General features: G+C 41.7%; 1 protein-coding gene across 7 annotated transcripts in view; it reads left to right on the top strand.

The window, feature by feature from the left end:
• MACROD2 (mono-ADP ribosylhydrolase 2) overlaps positions 1–27,278 on the top strand; it is a 789,463-nt gene that overhangs the window by 674,879 nt on the left and 87,306 nt on the right. For all 7 annotated transcript variants that reach the window (XM_085542412.1, XM_085542411.1, XM_085542408.1 and 4 more), the window contains exon 9: positions 26,767–26,848. In XM_085542412.1, the coding sequence (XP_085398538.1) occupies positions 26,767–26,848 (82 nt within the window). The remainder of the gene's footprint in view (positions 1–26,766; positions 26,849–27,278) is intronic.

Below are 27,278 nucleotides of genomic sequence, written 5' to 3'. Positions count from 1 at the left end.
CAAGGTTCTTGTGCTTTGGGTGGAGTCCATGGTCAAAGGCCGTCTATTAGTGAGAATGCTGCTAAATGCAAAAATAGAAAATGGCTTGAACTAAGCTCAGGGCAATTAGGAATTGAAAGTTTGGGATTTTGCTGTCAGTAACTGCATACAGAGCCACGTTTAGGTGAATCTCAAGAGGTTTCCTTCTACAAAGCTACACAAATGCGATCTGAAATAAGCAAAAAGCCTGATTTCTGAATCCATTAGTTTATGACATCTCACCATACATCTGCTGACATTGCGCTTTGTTTTCTCTCTCTGACTTGCAGACTATAAGAGAAAGAAAATCCCCCCATGTCTTCCTTGGGGTTGCAGCAGAGCAAAGGGGGGTTTATAACCCAGGGTGCCCTTCACTACTGAATAAGATCTTTGCTGTATGTTAGTAGTCTGGTACTTTAGCCGAGGAAGGGAAGGGAATCCCTTCCACACACATTGGTGCAGGAGGCAGGGCAGGTGTGCAGTGAGCCCAGTGCAGCAGAAGTGGCCACTGCATTGGGTCAGTGATGCAGTGTTGCCCTCTCATTTCCCCAGGCACACACAGTGCCCAGGCTGAGCACAGGAAGCTGCTTTGGCAGCACTCAGACCTTCCAGCTTAACTACAGGGGATCCCTCAGTACTAATTACATTCATACTGGAACACTGATTGTTCTTCCCCTTACATTGGCTGCTATCATTGCACAGTTACTTATCAGGTGTGGATGCACACTTACCATATTAATGTGTTTGTGCTGAAGTTAATTAAGTGTGGCTTTCCTTAGTGTATTTATAGGAAACAAAAAAATCTGTTGGGTTTTGTTGGCTTTTCTCCCCCTGCCCCCTTCCCCCCCCACACACCCACACCATTTTTGATGAGTTTTACATCTGAAAGCAAAGTGCTGAATCAGAATCTGCTGCATTAGAAGTAGTTTATAGCCGTACGGCAGAAGTGCCCTGCATAAATATAGTTAACACCTGCCTCATATATCTGCAGGATTTTAGAAGAGTTCAGCTGATGTTTTATTTTTGACTGGCGTGATGAAAATGTTTACAGAATGTTATTAACGCTTAACAATTAGGCCCTCTAAGATGTCTTGGGATATTTTTATTGAAAAGCAAATTTCAAACTTGTATGGTTTGAGAACAAGCTGCGTTTTATGCAGTTATAAGGGGAACATTTGAGATAACAGCAGTAAGACATAAAAAGAGCGTGTCCAGAAGGTCAATGGGGGTGATCCTCTCCCTCTACTCTGCCCTAGAATACTGTGTCCAGTTCTGTGTTCTGAGTTCAAAACAGACAGGGATCTCCTAAAAGGAGTGAAGGACCACAAAGATGATGAAGGGCCTGGAGCCCATGTCTGTAGATGTCTAAAGGGAGGTGGGAGGCAAATGGATGAGGCCAGGCTCTTCTTGGTGCACAGTGGTAGGTCAAGGAGTAGTGGACTTGAACATAGGAAGTTCCATACAAACATGTGGAAGTGCTGGTTTATGGTAAAGGTGACAGAACACTGCAACAGGCTGCCCAAAGAGGTGGTGGAGTCTCCTAAGGAGATACTCAAGGCCCATCTGGATGGATGTCTGTGCAACCTGTTGTAGGGAACTGCTTTAGAAGTAGAGCTGGACTCGACATTCTCTTGAAGTCCCTTCCAAGCCTTGTGATTCTGTGGTAATACACCTACTGCTGCCTGCATAGTGATGGTCTCACCTGCACATTGTGAGGTGTCTCATGCATGCATACAGGAACCATGTAGCATTTTATCATCACTCCCTTGCACATGGCAGTGCTTGCTGCCTGCCCTGCCATGCCTCCATGGGTGTGTGAACACTTCAGACTGTGCTATACAGACCTTCTGTGTGATGTTGTTCTGAGCATTGTGTGGCAAATAAATGCTGTGCTTTTCATAAATATGCATTTTAGGTAGGTTTGTGCTTCCCGGTTTATTAAGTATGGAATGCCAGCTCTGCATTTTCAAAGCAGTTATCCCTTTCTCCGACTCCATTTGTCTTCATATCCTTAAAAATAATAATAACAATAATAAAACATTAACTGTGTTGTTTCCAGCATGGTGTCAGGGATGTGCTTTAGTGATAATGTTTGATATGTAATTAAAATAAACACAGAAAAGCTGAGTAACGGAGGCATCTCTGAAATTAAGTCAGAGCATTAAAGCATTAATGCTCTGAGCAATCCTCAGCTGCTGCTGACCCAGAGAAGACGGCATTGGTGCTCTATGGGTTTGTCATTTGGGGTTGCTCTCTACTGACCTCGGCTGACCCCTGGGTGCAAAGCCACCCTAGAGCTAATCTGGGTACTTGTCTGTGGAGATACCTAAAAGGCTCTTCATCTGGTTCACCAGTACCTTATAACTGTCTCTCTATTAAGGTGTGAGCAACAGTGTTCCTTGATCCGTTTGGGGTAGGATTTTTGTTGCGTTGTGGCTTTGAAATCCTCAATTTGTTTTGGTTTAAAAACGCGTTTAAGTTTTTTTTTTTTATGTACTGAAGTTTTTTATTCCCAAATGTGAGAAGTATTTCCCTCATGGAAAAAGAAAAATAAGAGATTTAAGAGGCTATGATAATACTTCTGCAGATCTTTTTTTCTTAAAAACAAAACAAACTAGGCACAAAATATTATGCCCATGGGATACAAATCATAGGATGGACCAAAAATGCATAAAGAGCCTGTCATCCTCTGATAAATTCTGCAGTTTATCAGGCTGTTTTCCCATTCAGCACAATTACTTCTCCCTAAAGGCATCTAGAAGCATTTTCCTTACAGGAATTGATGAGATTATTTATCTGTTAATTCCTATTATTAGTTTGTAATTATACATAATGAATTTTTTATGCAGAAACCCAAACTGTTTTTCCTAAAATAAATCTGATGATTTTTATCATCCAGCACCTCTGGAAAGGCCCATATGAGTGAGTAGCAATGAAATAGATGATTTCTGTGGACTTTTACTAGGTCTCTGCAGGTGCTCTCGTGGGAGACAATCAGATTTAATGGTGACAAAGGCAGTTCCTGAATGATGCTGTAGAATTTTATGGAACAATACTGCTTTTCATAGAAATGATGGAGCTGCTTCTGGTACTTCAGTGCTCTCCATTGGTGCCGTGCCTGAGAACTGCCCTGTTCTGAAGGCATTTCCACTTCTTGAAGTTGAGAAAACAATTTCTTTTATTTTCACTAGGAGCTCGGAAACAGTGATTCCAATCTTCTCCTAATTCTGAAGCATCGATCCACAAATACAGGTGTTGATAGGTTTTCATTTCAGCTTTCTAAGTTATGCTACTTACAGTAATCACAGTCCTCCCGGAGTTTTTAGGTGGCTTTTGTTTCGAATTAGAAGAAATTAATGATAAATGACCTTTGGAGCCCTTAGCACTAATGCATTCCAGTTCTCATGAGCTGCTCAAGGAATAATAAATGCAGTAAACTGTGTTTGTCACCACTAACAAGGAGAGAGAGAGGGCTGGCTTTTGAGAGAAGCTGAAGTAATTGACTTAAAAATAGTAGAATGGTCCCTGTGGGTGGCAGGCTATGGGCAATCTCTTTTCTTACTTAAATCGGGACTTTTAATATGTTTGTACTACTGCATGTGCATAATCTGCCCTTTGCATTAATTATTGGTTCTGTCGCAGCTTTAGAAGAGGGCGCTGGAAGGAATGGCAGTCTTCCAGTTAGAGCCTTTGAGACGCTGCTCGGGTTTTAGATTAAAGCAATCCCATGCCAGGAGAAATCCTAATAACTGTTAGCACAGCAAAATATTACTACTTCTGTCTTGAGAACAACTGGATTTACAGCCTTGGTCCCTATGACTCTAATGGTGCTGTGCCAATTTAGATCAATTTAAGATCTGTCTCATCCTTTTAGTTTTGCTTTCTTCTTTTGCATTGTGGAAGCAATGCTAATTTACATCAGTTATGCTCTATTAAGTTGAAATATCATATATGTTCTTGTACTTTTGTGTTTATAGCAGAGGACAAAAAGACAAGCAGTTTGACTTTTAATTTTACCCACTTCCCTGCTTGCATATCTGTGGCTCAATTCTCTTCTTCTGCTTGTGTTTGTTTGTATATAAATAAGGTATATGTCTGTTCAGGCTGATGTGACATCTGAAAATGCACTTTGACATCTTTGGAAAGAAGTTACCAATGCAGTTCAAAGTATTATCAGTTTCCAGCTCATGAACCCTTGCCAAAATGAGAAATTTGTGCTGAGACGTTCAGAGTTGTGCCAAGCAATCGTACTGAAAGGAACACACAAGCTGCACTGGTTAAGTAGCAAAATGTAGTAAGTTTGGGAGCTTATGTTTGCTGGACTCAGAGCTGGGCTATTGCTGCACTGCATTCCTATCCATGAGCAGGGCACGAAGCTGTGGAGTAGACCATGGGTTGTATTCCCCAGCCAGTTGGAACAGTGCATTTTAGAGTAATGGTTGTTAGCTTGAACAATGACCAGTGTGGAAATGCACTGAAATGCTGATTTTTTTTAGATAACCATCTGCAGGATGCTTTGTCACGAAGTCTCCAGAAATCTCTGGGTGTCTGCAGTAGCTCACAGCCTAATCTTGCTGCTGATTACTTCTTGCCAACCTCACACTGCTGCAGGCAACCATCCTGGCACAGCCCTGGTGCTGGGGCATAGAAAGAGGCTGCTGCTTGCCAGGGTGCCAATAGCTGCGTGACCCATCCTTGCATCTGGGCTCACCCAGAGTAACAAGGAGCAGACCTCCTATATTTATGTATAGACTCTTTTCATGGCTACGCCAGCAAATGATTTAAAAGTTATGCAGGCTCTTTTAAGCACGTGCATGAAAGCGTAAAATCATAATACTCATTTCTAGAGGCAGACTTATGAAATTTCCTGAAACACTGAGTTTGGCCTGTATGGTTCCAATCAGTGCCGTTCTAACAGTTCCATTTCCTTCGCCTAATGTCAATCAGGGCGATGGGGACACGTTATTGAGGCACTGTGCAGGACAAGCATACACAAGCCTGCTTGTCTGTTAACCAAATTTCGGTGCATACCTCCCAAGTACCTCTTTGAAATATTACTCTCAATTTAGCTCTTTGCTGCAGGTGTCAAGCAACAAATTTTAGATCCCGCTTGTGCTGACATTTGCTCTTGGGGAGAAGGAAATTAGATTTCTACTAGTCTGAAACCAGAAACAAATGTTAGAACTGAGAGCAGTTTGTTTGAGCTCTAAGTTATAAGACTGCGAAAATAATGAAGTTGGTAGCTGAAGCCATATTTTGCCCTTCTATGCAGGAAAGCTGAAGTGACTCCTTTTTTTTTCTTGGGTTTTCTTTCTTTTCTTTAACATGTAAGATAAAAGAGGGACTTCATCATAATTCTTCTCTTCAGAACTGCCTGCTGTTTCCACACTCAGGTCTGTTTGGAGCTGGAGCACCAAAGGGGAGCTGCCACAAAGTGGGGAAAAGGGAGCCCAGCTCCTTGCTGGGGTGGACAGGAGCACCTAGAATTGTGTGTTAGCAAGGGCTGGGATGTTCTCACCACTTAAAAACAGCTTTTTGCTGTGTTTACTGATGTTTTTTGTTCATTTATCAAGCCATCTGCCAGGTATGGTGTAAATGTCTTGACTACAATATGTCGTCACTTGTAAGCTCTTTTTTGTGTCCAAAGCAAAGCCATAGAGGTATAAAAACACAGGAATAAGGAGGAGTGGCTCATGCTTTTATTTTAAGGGTGGGCTGGGGAGGGAAGAAAAGATAAATAAAAATGAACTAACATTAGAGATATGTCTCATCTGCACGTGAGTCCTTTCAAGCAATGTGAAGTTTCATAATTGCTGCTTGCTCTCTAAGAGTAATTCTCTGGTCCTGCTTGTACTTGTCAGGTAGAAATGAGCCTACAGTTTGCTGAATGCTGAAGGGCAAGCTGAGCCCCAAGGATGGGGTTGTTGTTGTCTGTTGTTTGACCTGCTGGAGTACCTGCATCACAACTCTTGTTAGCATATAGGTAACAGTGCTTCGCTCCCATCTCCCCATCCTAGGGGCTGAATTTTGTAAACACATTTCTACCATGAGATTAAATGCCTTCTCTTCTTCTCCCATAGAAATTCATTATAGCACATTTTCAGCAAAATACACAGCATAGCATATGTTTGGGGTTTTTTATCAGTAGATAGTGTAATTAGGCCCCAGCCATAGGATCTGAGCAGACAATTAGAGAGTGCATAGCTAACAAATCTTTAAATATTCTTTGTTGGAAGAAGGCTGTTTCTTGTTATTCTAAGAGACATTTCTGCCATACCAAATGATGACAGAATTTGGCAGGCTTGGACAGCGAACAAATCTGATGTGCAGAGGGAGACTTCCCTGGGTGTTGGCTCTTTTGTTTGTGTTTGCAAATCCGGCAGCAGTAATGTTTTTAGAGACTGTCAAAAATTGGCCCTTGTTATATTTAAACTTAAGTATACCTTTGACAAAGACGTTGGTGATAAGGGGGAAGCAGCCCCGACGGCACCCTGCAGTGTTTGGGTTTGGTATTATGGCTCATTATCGGCATTATGGCCCAATGTCTGCATCCTCACATGGTGACTGGCTTAGCCTTTATGATCCATATGATGACCAGGATTTCCTGGAATATATCACCTTTCCTCACCTATACAGAAGGCCATGGTTCAATGGAGAAACGTGGTACAAATAAGTTGAGTTTTCTCTGCCTAATTTGGTTTTATGGACTAAAATCTGTAGTAGAATCTGGTTCATGACTGCCATCAAAATCCCAAGCAGCTTAGGAAAACTATTCTGCACCACAGAGCCTCAGACTGCTCACACTGCAGTGCAGGACAGATGCCTCTACAATGCAATTCCTCATTAGCGCCTGCTAATTAATTAATTAGCTTTTTCCCCTGTTATCCTCTAGTTGGGCAACATATCAAAATATTTTTCTCAATTTATTTGTTCTTGTGGTGAGTTTTAACAGGACCGTCAGCAATAAATTCAGACTTTTCTTTATATTCTGTACTCAGCCTTCCAAAGGGAAGTTTGCAGCCCCTTTACAGCTGAGTGTTAAAATACTTCTGGCCTCTCAGCCCAATGTGTGAGGATTGTATACAGAGAAAAATATTGTGTAGGATTGTATACAAAGAAAAATGTGTTGGGTTATTTTGATGTGTTTTCAGTACCTTGTAGTTATGGATAACTTCATGTCAAATGTCACACACTTGTTAATCCGCAAGATATTTTCAGCCATGTAAAACACTTCAATGGAGTGCACTAAGCTGTGTTTAAGAGATGGCAATGTGATGGTGAGAGGAGGTGATGGGCCCTGCACCACCACCAGCTGATATGACAGGGAATGAGGTGCAGAAACGTTGAGAGGTCTGTATGCATGCTTGTTTCTGGGCTGAACAGCTAGAGGCATTACAACCCCTCTAGTAACTTCACAACTCTGGTGCTACTGTAAAAGCACATCAGGGCCCGAAGTTCCTCCAGGAGCAGCTTTGTCTCATCTCTTTATTTTAAATCACTGGGGGCATCTCAGAGCCCCTGCTGAGCATCCCAGGGAAGAGCAGGAGCAGAAAATATGAAGACAACTTCCCAGAGCAGGCAGCAGAAGTGCTAGGAAAGCTGCTGGTCAGCTGCAGGAGGTTAATGGGGCCATGGTGGAGAACTCGCAGATAAATCCATTTGTAGGGCAAGAGAGGCAGAACTGGGCAGCCTCACATACAGCCACGGAACCACTCCACTCTTAGAAAACTGCCTACAAAAGATGAAGTAAAATGAGTTATTAGCAGTACTTGACATGATAAAAACCAGAGCATAATGAAGAAGAAATAGGGCAATGTGAAGCAGCATGTGCTGCAGGAAGGAAGCTGCATGTGCCGTGGAGTATGGGCCCCACCGAGGCAGGGAAGCTGATTCCAGACATGCAGCTTGCCTGGGCTGCATGCAGCAAGGAACGGAATATTGCTTCTTATAGTTAGTGTTGTTTGATATGTAAATGTATTCACAGATGCAAAAATATTATGATTTTATTTTAAGTTGGTACTTTAAAAATAGGCTGAACGAAAGATGGAAGAGGTAGCACCAACATATTTATGCATGCATGCTCATATAGAAGTGTCTATTTTCACTACATGCAGCTTGGGGCCAATGCAGCACCTTGACCAGATGCTCATACCTTCACCACTGCCGTGGTTTTACTTCCTTTCCCCTCAGCTGCTTAAAGCCCATTAAAAGTCGTACTCATTACAGCGTCACTTGACAACGCATCAAGTGGTTGCCTTCTAACAATAGTGTTTTAGTGAAGGTTGAAGTGTATATATTTAATTTAAGTGAATACTGAAAAGTTATTAAGATTATTTTATGAACACTTCTCTGCAAAGTGACACAGCTGGGAGGAAGAAATCTAACACATAAGCGTTCATGTCTGAAAATTAGACAGAATGATTTAGCCCATTAGCTTGTTAACCAGGTGCTCCTTGCACTTAGCCTTATTTTCTAAACTCAGACTATGCCTAATATTTACTCGCAGGTAATGAGGTAATGTTAGATTTAGAGGATACCTAATTCTTTCTTGGACTTGTTCCATTTCCAGGCTTTGGCAGTCTAACAGCTTGTCAAAAAGAGACATCTGGAACGTATGATTGTTATTGGAGATGGCTGGAAATGTCTGTTACAGCTTCTTGGGAGAGGAAGATAGGGGGATTTCATCTCATCTGAGATCTGTGGAGAGAATCTTACTTTCTTGATTACAATGCGAGGCTTTGGGAAAGGAAGCCTCGCTCCCTTATCCCTGTTACACTTTTGGAGCAGAAACTGTCAGTGGTTTTTGGTCTGAGAAATTTTAGCTTCGGATTTATGGGGAAAAGTATAAATTTTCGTAGGCGAAGAAGATATTGTACAATGAAATATCAGTTCTCATTTGTATTTTTCCTCTCTTTTCACATCTGAGCATCTTGGAACAATCTGGTCTAAACTCGACCCTCTTTAATTTGACGCTTTTAAAATACAACTTATTTGTTCTTTTCCAGTCCATAATTGTGCTCTTTTTAGACAAGGCTGAAAGAAGTCTCAGCACAACGTCATAGCTGTTCAGTCCAGCCCCGATTCTGGCACACTGTGCTGTGTTTCCAAAAATACAGCTCAGTTCTTCTCCCCTCGTGTGCACCGATTAGGTCTTTCCTTTGTATGTCATCTGAGCCCTGTAAACACGGACACTGCAGGAGCCCCTTTAATAAATTAGCTGTTAGCACATTCAAAACTTTTAAATGATAGGCTGTTTTTCTGCAGTGAGAGTAGGATTTTCATCAGATCAGAAGTTGTCCTCATTGTACCACGAGTTACAGCTCAGGAAACTGCCACCAGTGTTATTAGCAGCAGCTCGGCAAGCGTGCCCAGGGAGCGTTGCGGTGCAGAGATCGATTGTTAACCCTCATGCTGCCCCTGTTTTCCTAATTGGTCACCCAAATGACTGCAGGAGAAATCCATACTTAGGCACGGTACAGATTGAAACGTTTTTCTATACTAACAGAGGTCTCAATCCTAAAACTGCATGCAATCAAGAAGATTACTTTAGGGCGACTGCTCTTGGTACTCAGCACCCCACTCAGAGGTAAGAGGTCAGCTGGATAGGCTTGCATTGGTTTTTATTTGCTTCCTTAGACTGGAGGCTTTGCAAAGCAGCTGTAAGCAGCATGCCTGTTGCATTTGATTTGATGTAGATGTTGGAAATGGATTCCTGTAGGATTAGAGGTGCAATCACAGTGCCTGACTCCTGAGACTCTTCTGAATAACAAGTCCTCGTATTGATTTCCCTTTATGGTGAGAAGTGAGGTGATCAGGGGAGATGGATATAGATAAGCACGCTTTGACTTAGACAAGAGCTGGTTTGGGTCTGCTAAAAATCCCATCACTGGGGAAGAGCAAATCCCCTGTTGCATTCGAAGCTATTAATCTGTTTGTGATTACTTTAATAAAAATTCCTTCGCTGTTCTTATAAGACTGCCTTCTGTAGAGTTAACCATGCAATTACCTCCTGGTCTTTGCTAGCTATTTCTGTTGCTGAGTTCCCTCTTATTTATTTAACCAAACAAAGACTAAGTGATGCATTTAGATACCGGCTGCAGGTAATTGCTTTAACAGGAGAGACACTCGTGAAATGGCTATTTTAATCCTAGCTTGGGATGGCTACACCCTGGAAGACCATAAGAAAAGCAGTGTCACGTTAGAGTGAACCTCACCATTTTCAGAGGAAATCACGTGAATTCTGAGCAGACAGGAGTTTAGCAGCAGAAGTCAAGCAAAGACCACAACTATTTCTTTGTAGAAGATCCAGCTGTGTGTTAGGTATAATATGCCTAGGAGTAGTTGCCTCTGTAAATGGGAAACAGAAGGGGAAACGCTGTGTGCCTGCCTAACCTCTAGTCATGCTAATGAGAAAATCCTTGGCCTGAGTTCAGTTGGTGTTGGTGTTTTTCTTGGAAGGCACGCAGGCCATCTTGCAAGGTATATAATGTACAGTGTCTGCCCAAATGTGGTTTATGAAGTGTTCCATGTATATCTGCTCTTGGAGATTTGGTGTTGTCTGTTGGGCTTTTATAGCATGTGCCTTTAAAAACAACCCCTCCCCACCCCCCCCCCCCCAAAAAAAAACACCCACTGGAGAGCAGAGATCCAAGCAGCCTCCCAACACATCAGCATTGGTAATTCAATACCACCACACCATTCCATTGCTGCTGAATAGACAAAAGAAGTAGAAAGGACCCCACAGCTTGAAAGCTGATGCTGTTTCAATCTCTAACAAAAGTCATTGCTTTGGGGAAAAAAAGAGATATTTGTTAAACTACTTAAGGAGTTAATTTTCAGACGCTGAATGTGAAGCTGACATTAAAAAGGAAAAATAATAATGTTAAAACGTGTGGCAAGACATTTTTGTTCTGTCAGGAAATTAAAACAATAGTCCGTGGATGTGGATGCAGATTTGGTGTTTAAGAAAAATGCAGCCCAAGGGGCAGATCCTCCACCCTGCAACTCAGCAGGGATCTTCCAACATAATGTGAGGTTCTGCCCCTTCATGTTTGCAGGCTTATGTGGACAGAATCTGGGTTTTTCAGCTATTTTTTATTATTGATTTCCCCAAATTAGAAGTCTCTTTCTAATAGAGAGGGGGCTTAAAAAGCAGTCAATAGTGTTTATCTTAGGAGACAGCAGTTCAAGTCGAAGTGGAGGGTCGTGTAAGTCGCCCATTCTCTTGTTACCAATAGTTTCATCAAGGGTAGCAATGCACAACAGCTCCAGGTTTGAATGTTGTAAATCCCCTGGCTATACCCTCACCCAAATGTGTTAAAAATCATTTAAAAATGTTAATCGGGCATTTCTGATTATATTCAGACCCCCCCACCCCTCCAAACCCTGCTCCTATATTCTGCTTGCTAATCACTACAACTTAACAATGTGATTTGTATTGGAAAGATTGGTTTTTTGGTTCATTTCACTTTATTATCTTTCAGCAGAGCTGTGACATCCACTTAGATGTCTTTACTGCAATTGTTTCTTGATGAGATCAGATTGCCCACTGCAGCTATGTCACAAAAACAGCTAGATGAAATTTGGGCCGCCCTATTTTTGATGAGCTGCTGGAGCCTGGCTTCACAGGGAAAAGAAAAAGGGGGAAAAAAAACGACAGCACATAAAAGAATGATTAAAAACAAAACAAAAGAAAAACATTTGGCCATCAAAATTGCAGTGAATTTAGTCAGATTGAACCTTTTAAATAAACACAATGTGAATAAAAAGGAAGGAAATGGCTCTGAATGTTACAACAGGGTAAAAGAAATGGAAGTTCCTAAAACTCAATGATTTGCATGCTTGTCTTATTTGAACAGGGAACACATTTCAGCTCTCCCGATTGAAAATGTTTTTAATAGCTACTTTCTGTTGCCAGAACGTGTTTAGTAGCAGGCTTTAAAACCTGTCCATGGCTGTGTTTACTGTAAAGTGAGCATTTCTCTTCCGAGTTGAGCTGATATTAACAGGAGGAATCCCTCCTGCCGCACTTTGCCACTCACCACCTCCCAGTTGTGGACTTCCAAATAAAGCAACACATAGCCGCAGGAGTTTGCAACAGGCAATATTAGTGAAGCTGTTTGCTTTCCAGGTAAACACATTAGGTCAGGCCAAAACTCCATGTAGAAAGTCTCAAAGAAGGCTTCCCATGCAAAAGGCAAGGTCCTTTTCGTGTTTTTGAGTATGAGCTGCCTGGCAAGTCCTGCACAGCAGTGGTGTTATCTGCCATACAGGCAGATAAGGTGGTGTTAGCTGCCTTACAGGCTCTGGTGGAAGAGCTCTGCAGGGAAACAGAGCCTGGAAATACGGATCTGAGTCACAGCGTGTCCTGGGGCACGTGGTAAGTAAAAGCACTGCAGAAGAAAACTCATTCCCTGAGCTGTTCCAACTGCTGCTTCCTCAAACCCCCAGAGTTCTTCGTGGATGTTTCAGTGGAAAACAACATACTTCACAAAAATGCTGTCCTCCCCTTTCAGCACAGCAAAGAGGAAAAAAATATATATTCGTGCAGACTCACCACTTACAGATGGATAATGGCAGGGCTGAGCATGACCTATTGTGTCCACAGAGGCAGAAGTGTGCGAGGACCATTGAAGAAAGCTGACCCACATCCTCTTGTTGTAATCAAAGGAATACAACAGCATTTGGTGTGACCAGACAAGAAATGGAGTGACCTTACAAGTAACAGCATGGTGTTTCAGCTAGGTCGTGTGCTTCTGCTTTGGTAGTTCTCTCATTTTCCCATGCATCTAAAGAATAGCACTGTCTGTATTGTTGCCAGCTCTTATGATATTTGATGTTTTCCTCAAAGCCTGAGTTTTGGAGACACACGAGATATGGGTTTTATTTACTTATTTAAGTTTTGTGTATCCTTGTGTTCTTTTAGTCTTTGTATTTGGAAAGCACATGTGAAAACATGACTTGAGTTCCTAAAATACTCAGAAGTGTTATGAGGCAGAAGAGAGGTCCACAATTATCAGTTGGTAAAATGCTGTGATTTTTAAGATGCCATTGAATGGATAAGAATGTAAATGCAGGGTGTTTAGCAACAGTGTGTTTTTCAGCTCTAAGGAGGGAACAAGGCAAGCGATAACTGAAAGTTGCACTAGTCCCATAGGAACTCTATCATACATCACTCCAGCAGGATCTTTCATTGTAGGGCAAGGAGCTGCCTTCTGAGAAACTGCCTTCTTTTTCTGTGCCGTAATCTGTAAATAATGGAGGTCTTCCTCCCCCAAGAGAAGATCCGTCCTGCCATGGATCAAGAGGCAGTTCGAACTATCATATCGCATCACTTGAAAAGTGGCATTTGTAGGAATGTCACATTTGAAATGTTATACTTACCAGACTTCCATTATATGTGCTATAAATCCACATTTTAGAAGATTGCGATTTAACCGTACGGAGTCATTCTGCTTTGAAGCTCAGCATAAAAACCGTAACCCCACAGCTAATATTTTTATAACCGAAAATACGTGAGAGAATGGATGTGGTTCTTTAGACATTTTGACATCTTCACGTTGTTGCTCAGCACGTTAGACTTAGAGAAGTGAAATTTGTTGGTGAGTCACCATATACCGGAACACGGTGGGTGTTGTGTGATCCGCAGCAGGTAATAATTTTGTTTGGATAACTATGAATAATGCAAATGTGGGAATGTGCCATGTGGATTGTAGCACAGGGAACCACAGAATGTTGAAGTGTGAAGTTAAATCATTCAGAGGAATCGCTTTTGTAGAAACCCGGCAAATGCTTGTGGGAGAAGTGAGTGGTGATGGGTCTGAATAGAGCTACTCATGTATGTAGGTGTTGCGTTTGGGCCCTGATTAGTTTAATGGGGAATAGCTCCACAAATTAACCTGACAGTGAGATCTAGGGCTCCCCTGTCTCTTAAAACCCACGGATGTAGAGAACTGGTGGGGGTTTCTGTATAGAGGCACCTGGTAGATTCATGTCTGCTATGGAAGCAGGAAGGGTTAGTTGAAATGGGTTATTTACCATATCTGCCTGAGATGTGCTTTTGTTCTTCTTGTTGTTCCACCTGCTATAAACTAAAAGGCTGTGGGTATTATATATGTCTGTAGTCTGGAATCCTGACTGTGACGTACACCACAGCAGAGCATGGAGAGGAAGTGCACAAAAGCAGTGTGCAGGGTGAGAGCCATGCTGTTGTACATTGCTGTAGTCCCATTGCAGCTCACTGAAATGCACCAACTTACACCCTACACTTTTTCTGTCTGGCTAAATGGAGATCAAGATGTTGCTCCAGAAGCACACAATGCTGGGTGCTCCCTGCAGAGCCAGGCAGAATAGGAGCAGGTGCTGTGCAAGCACCAGGCACGGTGCAGCCCTGGGCTCTGCATGGAGCCCTAGCAGCACTTGGCAGTCAGCCGGGCTCTGCTCTCCCCAGGGAGCCATGCTACGAGCAGCCTTACTGTGTTTACCTTATGGATAGGAGATGCAGCCTAGCTGCCCCGGAGTGGTTTGTAAATTTAAACTGTAAACACTGTAAAACGTTTCATCTGTTCAAAGTCAGTTGGTTCAAATATCCTTTCATTCTTCTCTCTCCCCCTTTTTTTCCTTGAATCTAAATTATTTTCTCTGCATTGAGTGAAGAATGTAGGTCCAAGCTTTATAAACTGATGTCAGCCACATCAGGTATTTCCCACTTTTGTTTTCCTTTCTGCGTCAGTTAAAGAATAGAAAATGGTGGGGGATAAATAAACTTCTCATCTGTCAGAAGCATAGCAGGGCAATTGTTCACAGGAGACGGGTGTGGTAGATTACAGAACAGGTTCTTTACTTTCAAACTCTTTAAATCTGAATATCCGGATGGACTTGGAGCAAAAAAAAAAAAAAAAAAAAAAAAAAAACTTGGCTAGGTTAATCCCACACAGACTAATTTATATTATGGATAGACATATGTTTAAACAAATACAAGACATGCATAATATATCTCCTGATTTGGGAGTTACAGCAATGATGGAGCATATCACCACCAGGTCAGCCAGGAAGCCCAAACCTCTGAAAACCTGGGGCCAATCCAACTGCAGGTGGTAATCAGGCCAGCTGCAAGTCATCACTGTTCTTGCTAACTAATCAGAACAGGAGAATGATGAATTTCTGTTGGTTTCTGGGGTTTTTTTTTTGTTTTTTAACTTAAATTTCCCCCATGAATGTGGTCATGGAGAAGCAATTTTGCGCAAAGATGGGATAACAGAGGGTGGTTTTTTTTTAATGCTGTTGTGACAGATGTGCTTGTAGGTATGAAATGTGGCCCTGCAAACAGTGTCTTTGGTCTCTTGCAATGGAAGAACTCCCATTCATGGGTGTCACCTAGTCACAAAAAGAAAAGCCCAGACAAGAGTGGCTGGGGTTGAGGAATCACATAATGGCGATAGGTGGTGATGGTTCCCTCTAGTTCTTCTGTTAATACTTTTCACCAGGTGACCATGTGATGGAGAAAGAGCCATAGCTCCCACAGGTGAAAGGGAAACTCAGTCCTGTGTTACATCCATTGTTTGATTAACTAGATTTGGTTCAGTCCAGTCTAGTTCTGTTGAGTCACTGTTCACAAATGTTTTGGATGAATGAGGAGAGTACAATAAACTGCTCGCTGCTTTGCTGTACAAAGTTAATCACAGATGATGTGCGGGCTCTTTATGCTTAACATATATGGTGAAGAACTCAATAATGAATGTGTTGTAAAAAAATTCCAGCAGAAACCCAAACAGGACCATTTACAGACACTTTGCTGAACAGAAGTGCCAGATCTTAGGTTAGGCTTTGGCACTGGACCAAAAATACTTTCCGCAAGAGGTGATTATTATGTATGATTCATACAGTGAGTCCACACAAGTAAAAATAGTACAGCTTAGCTCTTAGTATTCAAAATGCTTTTACATTTTCGAAGTGCTGTGCAAACATTAGTTAATTAATGGCATAAAGTAAGTTACATTTTTTTGTGCTTTTAGCATTGACATTTTGACAATAAATGGTTTTGGAGACTTTGTATGCATCAGTGCATTGGAGCAGCTCATATAAATTGTGCTAATGTTCTCAATTGTATTTGAGCAAAGTCTTAGTAATTTAGATGCCTTTTATCTTATGTTGAGCTACACAGAGGAAAGGTTATCTGTAGATAGCAATGCACCATCAGTAAGGTATTTTCTTGTCCATTCTAATAAAATGTAAATATGTGCTTACTCGCCTCGGTGGCTTGTGTGCTGTGATCCGCCACAGAAATTAAACCATTGGAAAAAGTCAGAAACCACTAAGAGCCATCATTAGCATTCCAGCTGCAGAAACAGAGCTCTGTCTAGAAGATGGATATTGTGGAACTGGTGTACCCAAGGTTAGACGAGACTTGGTAAAGTGTTAGAGCATCTGCTGGCTGTTTTCCGAGAACTCTCATCCCATTAGCATCTATTAAAATCACTTGAAAACTGATCCTTAAGAGATGGATCTCTTTTTTTTTTTTCCCTTCCCAATTCTCATGAAAAATGCTGGCATGCAGTTGACATTCATATCCCAGTGCATTTTTTTTTCTAAACAATTTGTATTAAAGTTGCAATATCCTCTGTGGAAGACATTCATCAACTGTATCAAGCTTGTTTAATGACCCTTCATATGAGGACATCTCGGCTGAATTGCAGACCAAGTTCACATGCCAGATCTATAACCACATCTACTCTCAAGCATATATCTTCTTTACTGGTCCTGGACTCTCACAGGTGCAAATACCCCCAAAACAGTCTCTGAAGTGCAGCCATTCCCTGAGCTGACCCAGCCCCCTGCTAAACTTCTTGAGAAAGTTACATCCAGTCTTCTCATCTCATTGCTTGTTTTCCCTCCTGAGCAGCAAGAAACACTGCAGAGGTTGTGTGTAGATCAAACCGGCTCCTGACTTGGTTTCTTCCAGGATGCTGAGATTCAGTGATTGTTCCACTCTTATTTAACAAAAACATGTCATTTTGTCACAGGTACCAAAGTGTCTCAGGCATGAATAAGAAAAAAAGAAAAGTTCTGTGAAGGAAGGAAATAAATAGCTTTTAAAATATCAAATTTTCTTTGCCTGGCACCTACCTGACACTTGCTAAGCAAATGATCCTGAGTTGATCTTTTAGGCAGAGATGCTGGAATGAGCATCCCGAGAGCAGAAGTGTTTTGTTTTTTCTCTTGTAGTAGTGGAAATTTAATAGCTTCCTCTTCTGCCTGGCTCTGTCTCTTTGTGATGGCAAAAAAGATTATCTCTAGCATTAGAATGAGAGAGATACAGTGTTTGAGTAAATCAGCCTTTGTCCTTTCAAAATGGTCTTTAATGGATTGCATTAATGACTTTAATTTGATCTGTAAATGACAGATAAATTAATCGTAAAACATTTTCTTCAAGAAACGAGATAAGGTAGTATTTATATAACTGAGAGTCAGTCCAGGTTTCAGCATGAGTGATGGTTTCAGAGCTGTTTCAAGTTCTGTTCTGAGGCTTATATTCTTCAGAAAGCAATTTTTATTTTTTTTATTTTTTTTTAGAAGGGATCCTTTTTGTCTACAACAAACCTTCTGAATAAGAGTTTTGCAGACTCTCTGTATACTTGTCATTCTTTTATAGCCTCAATAGCAGGTATGTTATGCCTTTGCTTTGCTCCTCCAGCTGGAGTCTTAGTTGCCTTAACGGGCAATGATTATTAAGTTCTCACACCAGAGTTCTCTCTGCTTACATTTTTGCATCAAATAAAACATAGAGGTAGAGAGGAGAGCTGAAAATACGTTGGGTGTTGTTTCGGTGGTAGGGCTGTTACAGTGAAGATCCTCCATCTCTAAAAGTGCAGTTTTTGCAACACTTGCTGCATTTTGGAAAACTTAACTGTAGTTGGACACACTTGATGCGCATTGTCTTCCCGCCAAGGCAGGTAAAGCCTAGTTGCACTGATACAAAACCCACTTGAAGTCAACAGCTTTTGGTTGAGGACTAATGGACGTGAGTGTTCTTGTAGGATAGAGATGTGGGAATGATTAAAGAGGCAATGGCAAATGGGAACTACCCACTGGGAGCTGCCTGGGAATTGTTCTCAGTCACATTAGATCTGAGGGATTTCTAAATACAATTGTGTATTTTGCGAGGGAAAAACCTCCCAGCTTCTCTAGGAGTTTGTGTAATTGTGTATGTGAGAGCCATCTGGCCTCTTTCACTGAAAATACTGAAGTAAGTTGCAATTTAAACCAACTTGAAAAGCTGGATATTAATTTTTTCCTCTGTCATTAGTTTTGAAAGTGATGTAAAGTGCCCAAAGTGCCAGCGGTCACCTGTTGTAAAATACCCTACCCCTAAGGTATCATCTTGTATCATCTAAAGGATAGGAAGGACCAGCTTGGTCTTGCTGCATAGTGCAGATTATAGAATCTTTAGATCAGAAGCTTTTGAAATAAAGTCAGAGTCTTGTTTAGATTTCAGGATCTTGCAGCAGCCTCAAAGATGATGGTAAGGAGGAGATCACATCTGTTTTCAAGTACGTATGCTTTCTGGAGTGGTAGGCTCTGAGCAAGTAGTACCAATTCTCCTCCTGACCCTGGGAAGGAGTAGAGATCATGTTGGTGGGTATTATTCAATGCTACAACACAAGAATTTTTCCAAAGTGACACCTCAGTCCTGGGGGTGTCTTTGCTGAGCTTTTGATGGTAGTGTAATGTAGCGTCTTCTGGGAATGAGTCTGCCACGGGTTAGATGAACAAGCAGTCTTTGGGATCTCATGATCTCTCTCGTCTCCTTCTCTGGAGATATTTAAGACCCGCCTGGATGCCTACCTGTGTGACATGGTGTAGGGAGCCTGCTTTGGCAGGGGGGTTGGACTCGATGATCTCTAGAGGTCCCTTCCAACCCCTACAATTCTGTGTGATTCTGTGATTATTGGCAGCCTGGGAGTATGTAAGCCCAAATTGTACAAAAGAGACTGTGAGGAATAAAGTATGTTGTAAAGTAAAACATGGTGCAGAAAGTTGGCCTTTGGGATTGGGCAACACCCTGCTTGATTGTATGCCACGATACCAGCATATTCTTTGGAGAGCCACAATGAGGATATAATGATAACTTAATGTAAGCAGATGATTTATCTCCTCAGAAATGCATGGTAGTTGTAAAACTGTCTATCAGATATTTTCAGAGTACTATCCTTCACAAGCTCTTATTTAACGCAGTTATATTTGCATGCATACCCTCTCTTCCCATTTGCCATTTGTCACTGAGATAGCAAATTACATTCATCAGAATCCATTCATTCCCCCAGTTTCGCTGAATACAGGATTATCTTGGCTGTGTCAGCTGCCCTATGACTGGTAACTGTGAAAAATGGAGGTCGCCTTCAGATATTCCAAACATGTATCTTCAAAGGACAGTAGGTATTAAGCTAGAAAAGATTAATGGGTTTTATGTCATTGTGTTTGTGTGGCATAAATGTGAATTGTGCAGATTGATGGATACCTTGGTAAAAACAAATGCATTTTTAAAGTACTCTCTTGCCCTTTCCTTGACAGGTTTTAGTGACCATCAAAAGAAACACATTGAGACATTGCCTTCAGTCCTAGACTGATTTTTCAGGTGTTTTCATCCGTAGGAAACTTAAAGACTTCAGTCATTGGCCAAAAGAAATGAACATGCAGCCTATTAACTGCTGGTTAGTTTCTTGTCTGCCTGTGTTTGGATTAGTGCTAGGGAAGTGTTATGTCTTATTTGTCATGCAGTCGTGTCAGTAACTAGGATGCATACAGTTTTGTTGCTGGATACTTCAAAATTCCTCATAAATTGTCACCATAATTCCTATTTTAAATCTGAATTGCTTCTCTAGGACAGCCTTTCTGCTTGTCTGGCAGGTGCTTTGCTCAAACAGAGAAGTAACATCTCAGCACAGAGAATGGCCAAGTCCAAAAGGGAAAGCCCTGCCTGTCCTTCAGTTACACAGTGTGTTGAAAAGATATTGAAAACAAAAACTGGGTTATCTCAGAGAGAATAAGTAACCTTTAAAAACCAACCAACATATTAGGGAAAATGGTTACCAATATTGATTCTCACAATGAATAAATGAATAAATACATTGAAAGGATGTGCCAGAGGAAAACTGATGGAGTGCAGTGAAGCTTGTAACCTTGGCTTGTGACCACTGATAGGATTTTCTTTTTCTTATCACATCTTCACTTGGGAGGGAATAGTAGAAAAGAATACTGGGGCTAAGGTCTAGCTCTGCTGCTTGTTCTTTGTGACTTTGGGCATCTTTACTGTCCACCTGGTGGCAAAACTCTATCAACTGCCACAAGACTTAGCTTTGGTTCACATCTGAAAGTAGAAGTGCTTTTCCACTAGCAAGTACCATGGATTTTAATGCTTTTCAGTTAAATGGAGATAGGCTTATGTCATAGAGATAACTGCAGTGGTGTCTGACACCCATGAGATACAGGGAGTAATTTACCATCATCTGTTGCATATGAGCAGAGAATTAGGAACAGCAGACAGGGAGAGATGTTCTGCTGATGTTTTAAATTTACCCTGGGTTTCATTGCTAATTCTGTTTCTATTGCATTTTGTTTTAGAGGCAGGGGTTGTTGCAAAGCCTTATCTAAAGTTCCTTTGGAATGTTGTTTGCATTAATATTTTAAACTTGTAATAAATTTCTGATGGTAGTTTCTGTGTTGTTTTGTTTTAATTGCCTTTGGACTTTTAATTATCTTTCAGCCCAAGCAAAGTATGCTTTCAGTCACGAATAGGATATTAAAGGACCAATAATAATTTTCTGCTTTTTAACTTCAGTAAGGCCACCACAGAAACCATTCAACTCTATTTGTGATAAACATAAATTGTTTTATAATTTATTATGTTCTGTGTTTTTTTCTTTCAATGACTGCCTAAGTAACGCGATGGTTTAAGTAAGGATTGCTTACTTGGTATTTGCTTTTGATGTGAAATGATAGTGCTTCATCAATACCCAGTTTCTGTAGGCTTGCACTAATGTGGTTATTAATTCAGATTTTTGCTGCGAATTCAAAGAATTTTAAAACTCAAATTGTGAAAATCAAAGAGCTTTGTCCTGAGAGGGTACGTTTTTCTCCCCCTCTCCACCAGCAGAAGTGATCCAGAGGGTGTTTGTCTCCCTGAAGCTGGCCTCATTTGCCAACTCAAGTCAAGCAGACTGTGTTTTGGCTCAGGTCTGCAGTAGGTTTGAAGCTGGGGCAGGTGTAACGATCTTAAGAGTAGATGAATTTCTTTGTGAACATCATCGCACAGTTCATTGATCGTCAAATTTGCCATATCACTAGTCTGACACCTCTGCCCTGCTTAAAGCTTCTTATGAGGATGGAAGCGGCGCCGAAGCTTTGTATTTGCCATAAATACTAAACTGAAGTTCTTTCTGAGAGTAATTCTGCAATTATAGACCATGATGTCATGCTGAAAAGAGCAGACAGTCAGCTAGGCTCTAAGCTTTAATGGTTTCTGTGAAATTAGTAATAATACTAGGAGACTAAATTTTTATTTATGGCGCTATGAAATGAGTAGGTTTTATAGGGCCTGAAGCATTCACCTTTGCAAGAGGTGTGTGAAAACTTCTGGCTTCGACTATGGCTTATTTCCAAGCAGGATGAAATCCTCTTTGCTCTTTCTTTCCAGTCAAGCTGCCTGCTCTCTGAACAGCTGGACAGATGTGTGTGGGGTTCAGGAAAGGCAGCGCCTCTGGTGAGGGAGCTCGCTACTGCTGCGAGGGAGATGGCAGCTGCCCGAGTTACTTACAGAGCTGGCGTTTCCATCTGTTAGTTGGTTGCAATAGGATTACTGGAGGATCAAACCAGGCAGGGTTAGGCTGAAGGGGAGACAATAGGCATCAAGAATATCATGTACCAGTGCTCGAAGAGAGGAGAAACAGATGGTGGTCTCTTTGAAGTGTGCACAGAGGGAACGTGACGCATCAGCTTGGTGCTGGGCAGGGAGCAGTCCTGTTGGAAAACAGTGAGAAAGAACTGGAAAACAGGGTGTCTGATAATAAGCAGGAGAGCTGTGGCCTTCAGAATGGCTGGCTGAGCTCCTGCCATGGAAATGGGAAAAGTTTTACTCAGTGTGCAATGCAATCAGGTGAGACACTTGTGGCCTTACTCCGTGATACATTAAACATCTTTTCCTCCTTATTCTTTGTTTCCCAGCATTAAGGTTTGAATTTCATGAGAGTGTGTCTTGAAGAAATGGGCTGATGTGGCTTTGTGCTCTCTGGTCTCCATATGGGACAGTGAAAGCTACCAAGGCTGCCCAAGCAATCATGCTGTGAGCAGGAGGGAAATGCAGGATTTTGGCCCAGTGAAGGCCCAGGACCGCTTCCTTACAGGCACTGTAGTCAAGGAGACTTAATTGCTTCAGACAGCTCTGAACTGCGATTGTTAGGGAACTGCCTGAGAAAGTATCTGAAGAGTTAGGATAATGAAATTTGAATATCAGAATAATTTTAATTCTTAAGGAGGCAAATGTTGTTTCTGGCATTATGGGCTATAGGCTCCGATCCAAGCATGCTGAAGTCAATGAAAAGCCTCCGTTTGGCTCCACTGAGTTTTGAATTAAGTCCACAGAATGTCTGATAAACTGAAAATGTTACAGCAAGCTTCTGGTTGTTAGCCATGCCCTCGTGACAGTGGGTTCTGGGGGGATCAGATAAGCACATTTCGTGAAAGAGATTTGCTACAAGGAGGAGACTCATATTCTCACTTCATTTTCTTTGTTATTCATTACTATTTTCATTTGAGAAACTTTTTAACTTTTTTTTTTATTTTATTTTACAAATTACAGTTTTGGTTTGTTTGTTTGTTTCCTAATGTGTATTTTCTGGTAAGATTTAAATTATGGTGGAGCTTATTACCGCGTATAATAAAAGCCAGTCAATGCCTGCTATGTGAATGCCTTGGTACTGAGGATATGCATGGAGTACTTGGAAGTGCTGAAGTGTAGTTGGTTTTGTTTTCATTGAGAGTTGTTTTATTAGGACATGATGTGACAATGACGTGGAAACTCTTATTAGATGAAGTAGTGTAGAACAGCTCTTGATGGGTTTTCTGCCTAAGGACTTTGCCTGATGTATGGCTTGGCACCTGCACATACGTGCAGCTATGTGTATGGCTCTATTTGGCAGGTCCTATAGATCACACTTCGCAATACCTCTTGGTAGTGATATGTAAGTGCATAACTAAGTATTGCTGTTCCCTAAACAGATAGAAAAGTTAAGGTAGAGGAATCGGGCTCACCTTGGAAGGGGCACATCCTAGTGCTATTTCTTTGAGCAGAGCACACCCATCTTGTTGCTCCACTTCCATTCTGCAGACAGGGCTGTTCGATTGGCAGTATGCAAGAGGGGCTGCCACTGAGGGGTGCAGCCCCTATTGTGCTCCAGGGCCCCTGGGACACCCTAGCAGCTTTGCCCATGCTACAGTGTCAGTGCAGTTCCTGAGCTGGCTGCATGGCTCTTCCTGACTGAGTGGTCTGGGAGGGAGCCAACCCCCACTGCATGAGACCACTTGCATAGCCCACCAGCACACGTAAAATTGACTCAATACTAAGCGCTCTCTAACTTAGCAAAAAGAACACAACAACAAAGGGGGGGAAAGAATAAACAACCTTTAATCAAAGAGCAGAGGGAAGCATTATTTTTACTCAGCTTCTTTGTGTTAAGGTCAACAGTGCTGCTGTCAAGAACAACACCACTTCTATACTTAGTCTGAAGGGTTTTGTGGATGAGATTTGGCTGCATCCGTGCAAAGTGCCAGCATTAATGACTGAGTCAAAGCCCACTCTGCTGCAGAGGCAGTCTGGGCCATGCAGAGCTCCAGTAGTTTGCTGATCTCCATTTAGTGCTGCTAGCAAAATCACCAGGAATGGATCCCATTCAAAAGTAAATGCAGCCTAGCAAGGAGAGCAGGTCCCAAGGATAAAAAACAACTGAAAAAGAAAATCAATGTACTCACAACCTTTGGCTGCAAAGCTGCCTACTAAGTGAACAGCTCATGCAATTTAACTCCCTTCTTCCTATGTTACGGCGCTCTTAATTTTGGGGTTCTCTGATCCCATTATTCATAACTGTGAAGCGAGCAGAATTTGATAAAGCTCTCTGACAGGGGCTGGCTGATTTTAACACCAGCTACCAAAAAGGAGCTGTCGATCAAGGATGAGCTTTAATAGCTTCAGCTTGCAGCTCCTTTAGACTTGCATTGCAGCTGAGTGGTGCTTGGTCAGCTGTGGAGGAGCCAGGCACCTACACGGGGTCCCTCGGGGTCCCTGCCTGCCTTCTGCAAAGGGACTGCAACCAACTGCTCATCTGCTACCATGTCCCAGATGCAATAGGAGAGCTCTCCTCTATGAACAAGGAGCACCTTTCATGAGCACGCATCCCAAGAGGCCTGCTGAGCTTTTCTGAGTCAGCAGGCTACAGAGTTTTGGGTCCACTCAGATTAAACCTTTCCTTATTGCAGCTTATTGTAGCTGGAACGGAAACAGTAAGGACAAGGGTTACTTCCCGTACCTAATTTCCAAGTTATTTTAGCTGGGGATGTTAGATAAAATAGTCAGTGAGTGGCAGGATGATAGAATATGGTTTAATTTCAGATTTACTATCTGCCAACACATGCCATTCAATCAGATAAACACAGGATTTCGGCTGTCATCACAATATCTTATGCATACTTAAAAATAGAGCTCTTTTTTCTCACACCAAGAAGAAATTGAACAGGTTTATACGCAGGACGCGTATAGTCAGGATGCTGGAAAATATGAAATAGCATGCCATTTCTGGAGAGATTCCCTATCTTTAAATTAAGGAATTATATTAGAAGTAGCAGAAATTCTCCTGATTGCAAAAGTTTTATCATTATCAGCTGCGCAGAATAAATACAAGTAAAGGGAACACCTTGAGAAGCCAAACTATAGAAAATGAGGGAAATGTCTGTAGTGTTTACAGCAGAGAATGTGAGATTGTACAGAGGGCCAGACAGCTCAGAACTTATCTGTGTGGGAGTATGATTCTTCCTAGGGCTTGTAAGTTCCCATCCTTGCTGCTTTGTCTGGTGCACATATTGCACCTATCACTGTAATGCTCGAGTATCTGCTTTGCTCAGGGGATAGAAGACAGCAGTCCAGGGCTGCCCCAGCACAAGCCTAAATCACGTTGTACAAGATAGACAATATAATTCCATCCTGAAAGCTCAACTTTGCTGATGTGGAAACAATTAGATAGGTGAAATATGGCTGTAAAAACACCACTGATGCTTTGTGTTATAAATACATGGGTACGCAAATGAATACACCCTTTTTGCCCATGGCCTTCACCAACATTTGTTTGTTAGTTTATTTTATCTGTTGTGAGGAGTAGCTAATGACACAGTCCAGCATTTTGAAGTTGTCTTTGGGAGATGTCCTTGTTACCAACCACCAGGACTTTCCAGAATAACTGATTATTGCCTGCTCTCATTCCATTCCTTATTCTACTAGGCTGCTTCAAAATGAGCTCTAAAATGACGGTCCAAGCTGCTCTAGTATAATGGTATCTTTGAAGCCAAGACCTGGACTTGCTTCAAAGAGCAACTCTAGCAAAAGGGCAGCATTTTCTAGTGACGATAATGGAAAGAAGGCACTTTTTTGTGAGTGTCCATCCTGCAGGCTTCTCTTCTGGGGAGGGGCTGCTACCTTTGTAGCATGAAGCTCGCAAGCAGCTCTGCTGCAGCATTTCAGCTTATTGCCCATGGAATCACGAGGGCAGTGAAATGGCAAGCAGGGAGCTGAATTCCCCACTGCTCAGACTTCATCCTTTTCTGATTATGCTCTTATGGCCCCTCAAAGAAAAACTTAATTACTGGATGGGTGGGTCCTGCAGCTCAGCCTTGCATGGGTCTTCTCTTCTTCCACTGCTCCTTCCCTGAGTTGTTCTGGGCTAGATGAACAGATAAAGAAATAGCACAGCTGGAGTGAGTCCACTGTGGTGTTTTCCAGTTTTAAAGGCTTTGGAATTTTGATTGCTATTTTGTTTGCCATTTTTATCCCTTTTAGAAAAGCCTTTCACACAAAATGCATCCTAGTTTATTTGGAACCCTTAGTGTGTGGGTGCTGTGTGCATTGTGGGCTGTGGTTTCATTGATAGGCTCAGCCTCACTAAGTAGTCGACATGTTAAATGTTTTATTTACCCTGTGTGCTACCTGTCATCTAATCAGCTTTTGTTTTTACTTCATTTTGCTTGTATTATAGCAAGAGTAAGTGATTTCATGTAAATTAAAAACACATTAAACCTTTTAAAGCCGTTTTAAAGTACTAAATGGTTTTGCAAATAGGTTTGCCCAACAAAGATTGGAAAAAGAGCTCTTTGCTTGCCCGTTTACTCTTTTGTATGCTTATTAGAAACCCCCCATGTGACACTTTCATCAAACATTGCATCCTGGTACTCATCTCGAATGCCAAAAGTAATTTATACTATGCTCAAGAGTGGTTTGCATAAACAGGAGGCAGTTAACAAAGAATACAGTTTTGAACTGCAATTGCAAATGTTATTTTATAAATTACAATGCAGATGCACAATGAAATCAAAACACGTGTCCCTGTGATGTTTCCTTGCTTGCCTGAAGCATAAAGCAGTGTTGGTATTAACTATTATTGCTGGTGTTTATTGTTGCGCTCATTTCATTGTGAATGGTTTTGTTTCTTGCAGGTGGATCGTATCATCTTCTGTGTCTTTTTGGAGGTCGACTACAAAATTTTCAAGAAGAGAATGGGCGAGGTTTTCCCTATAGGTAGGTATGGTAATTTAATGCCATCTGACTGCAAAAAACAATGCAGGAAGAGGCAACAGTCGGCATCCTTTCTGCTTTCACTGCCTATGCCAAGTATTAAAATGTGAACTTTCTTTAGAGATCAGCTGCACAAAGAGGCTGTGATGCTGGTGAAACACAGACGTTTAAAACTGTTTGTGATGCTGCTTTTGCAAAATCTAGGCCTGCTCTTCTATGCTCAGTACTGCTAGTTTCTTCAGTCCTTACTGTAATCCATATCTCCTCCTTAAAGCTGGTGTGTGGCACTGGTTCTCTTGACTGGGAGGAAGGTGATTTGCACTAATGTATATAGCTCCTAGTGTATATGGCTTGTCCATGCACACAGTGTATGTTTTACTCTTTCATTAATAGTGCTGGTAGGGTTTCTCTGCATCTTAAAACATACCACGGG

Source organism: Coturnix japonica, chromosome 3 (assembly GCF_054131305.1).
Source record: "Coturnix japonica strain WE chromosome 3, WE-NBRP24, whole genome shotgun sequence".
Lineage (NCBI taxonomy): Eukaryota > Metazoa > Chordata > Aves > Galliformes > Phasianidae > Coturnix > Coturnix japonica.
Note: the sequence above shows the minus strand (reverse complement) of the source record. Positions and strands in the feature narration are given on the sequence as shown.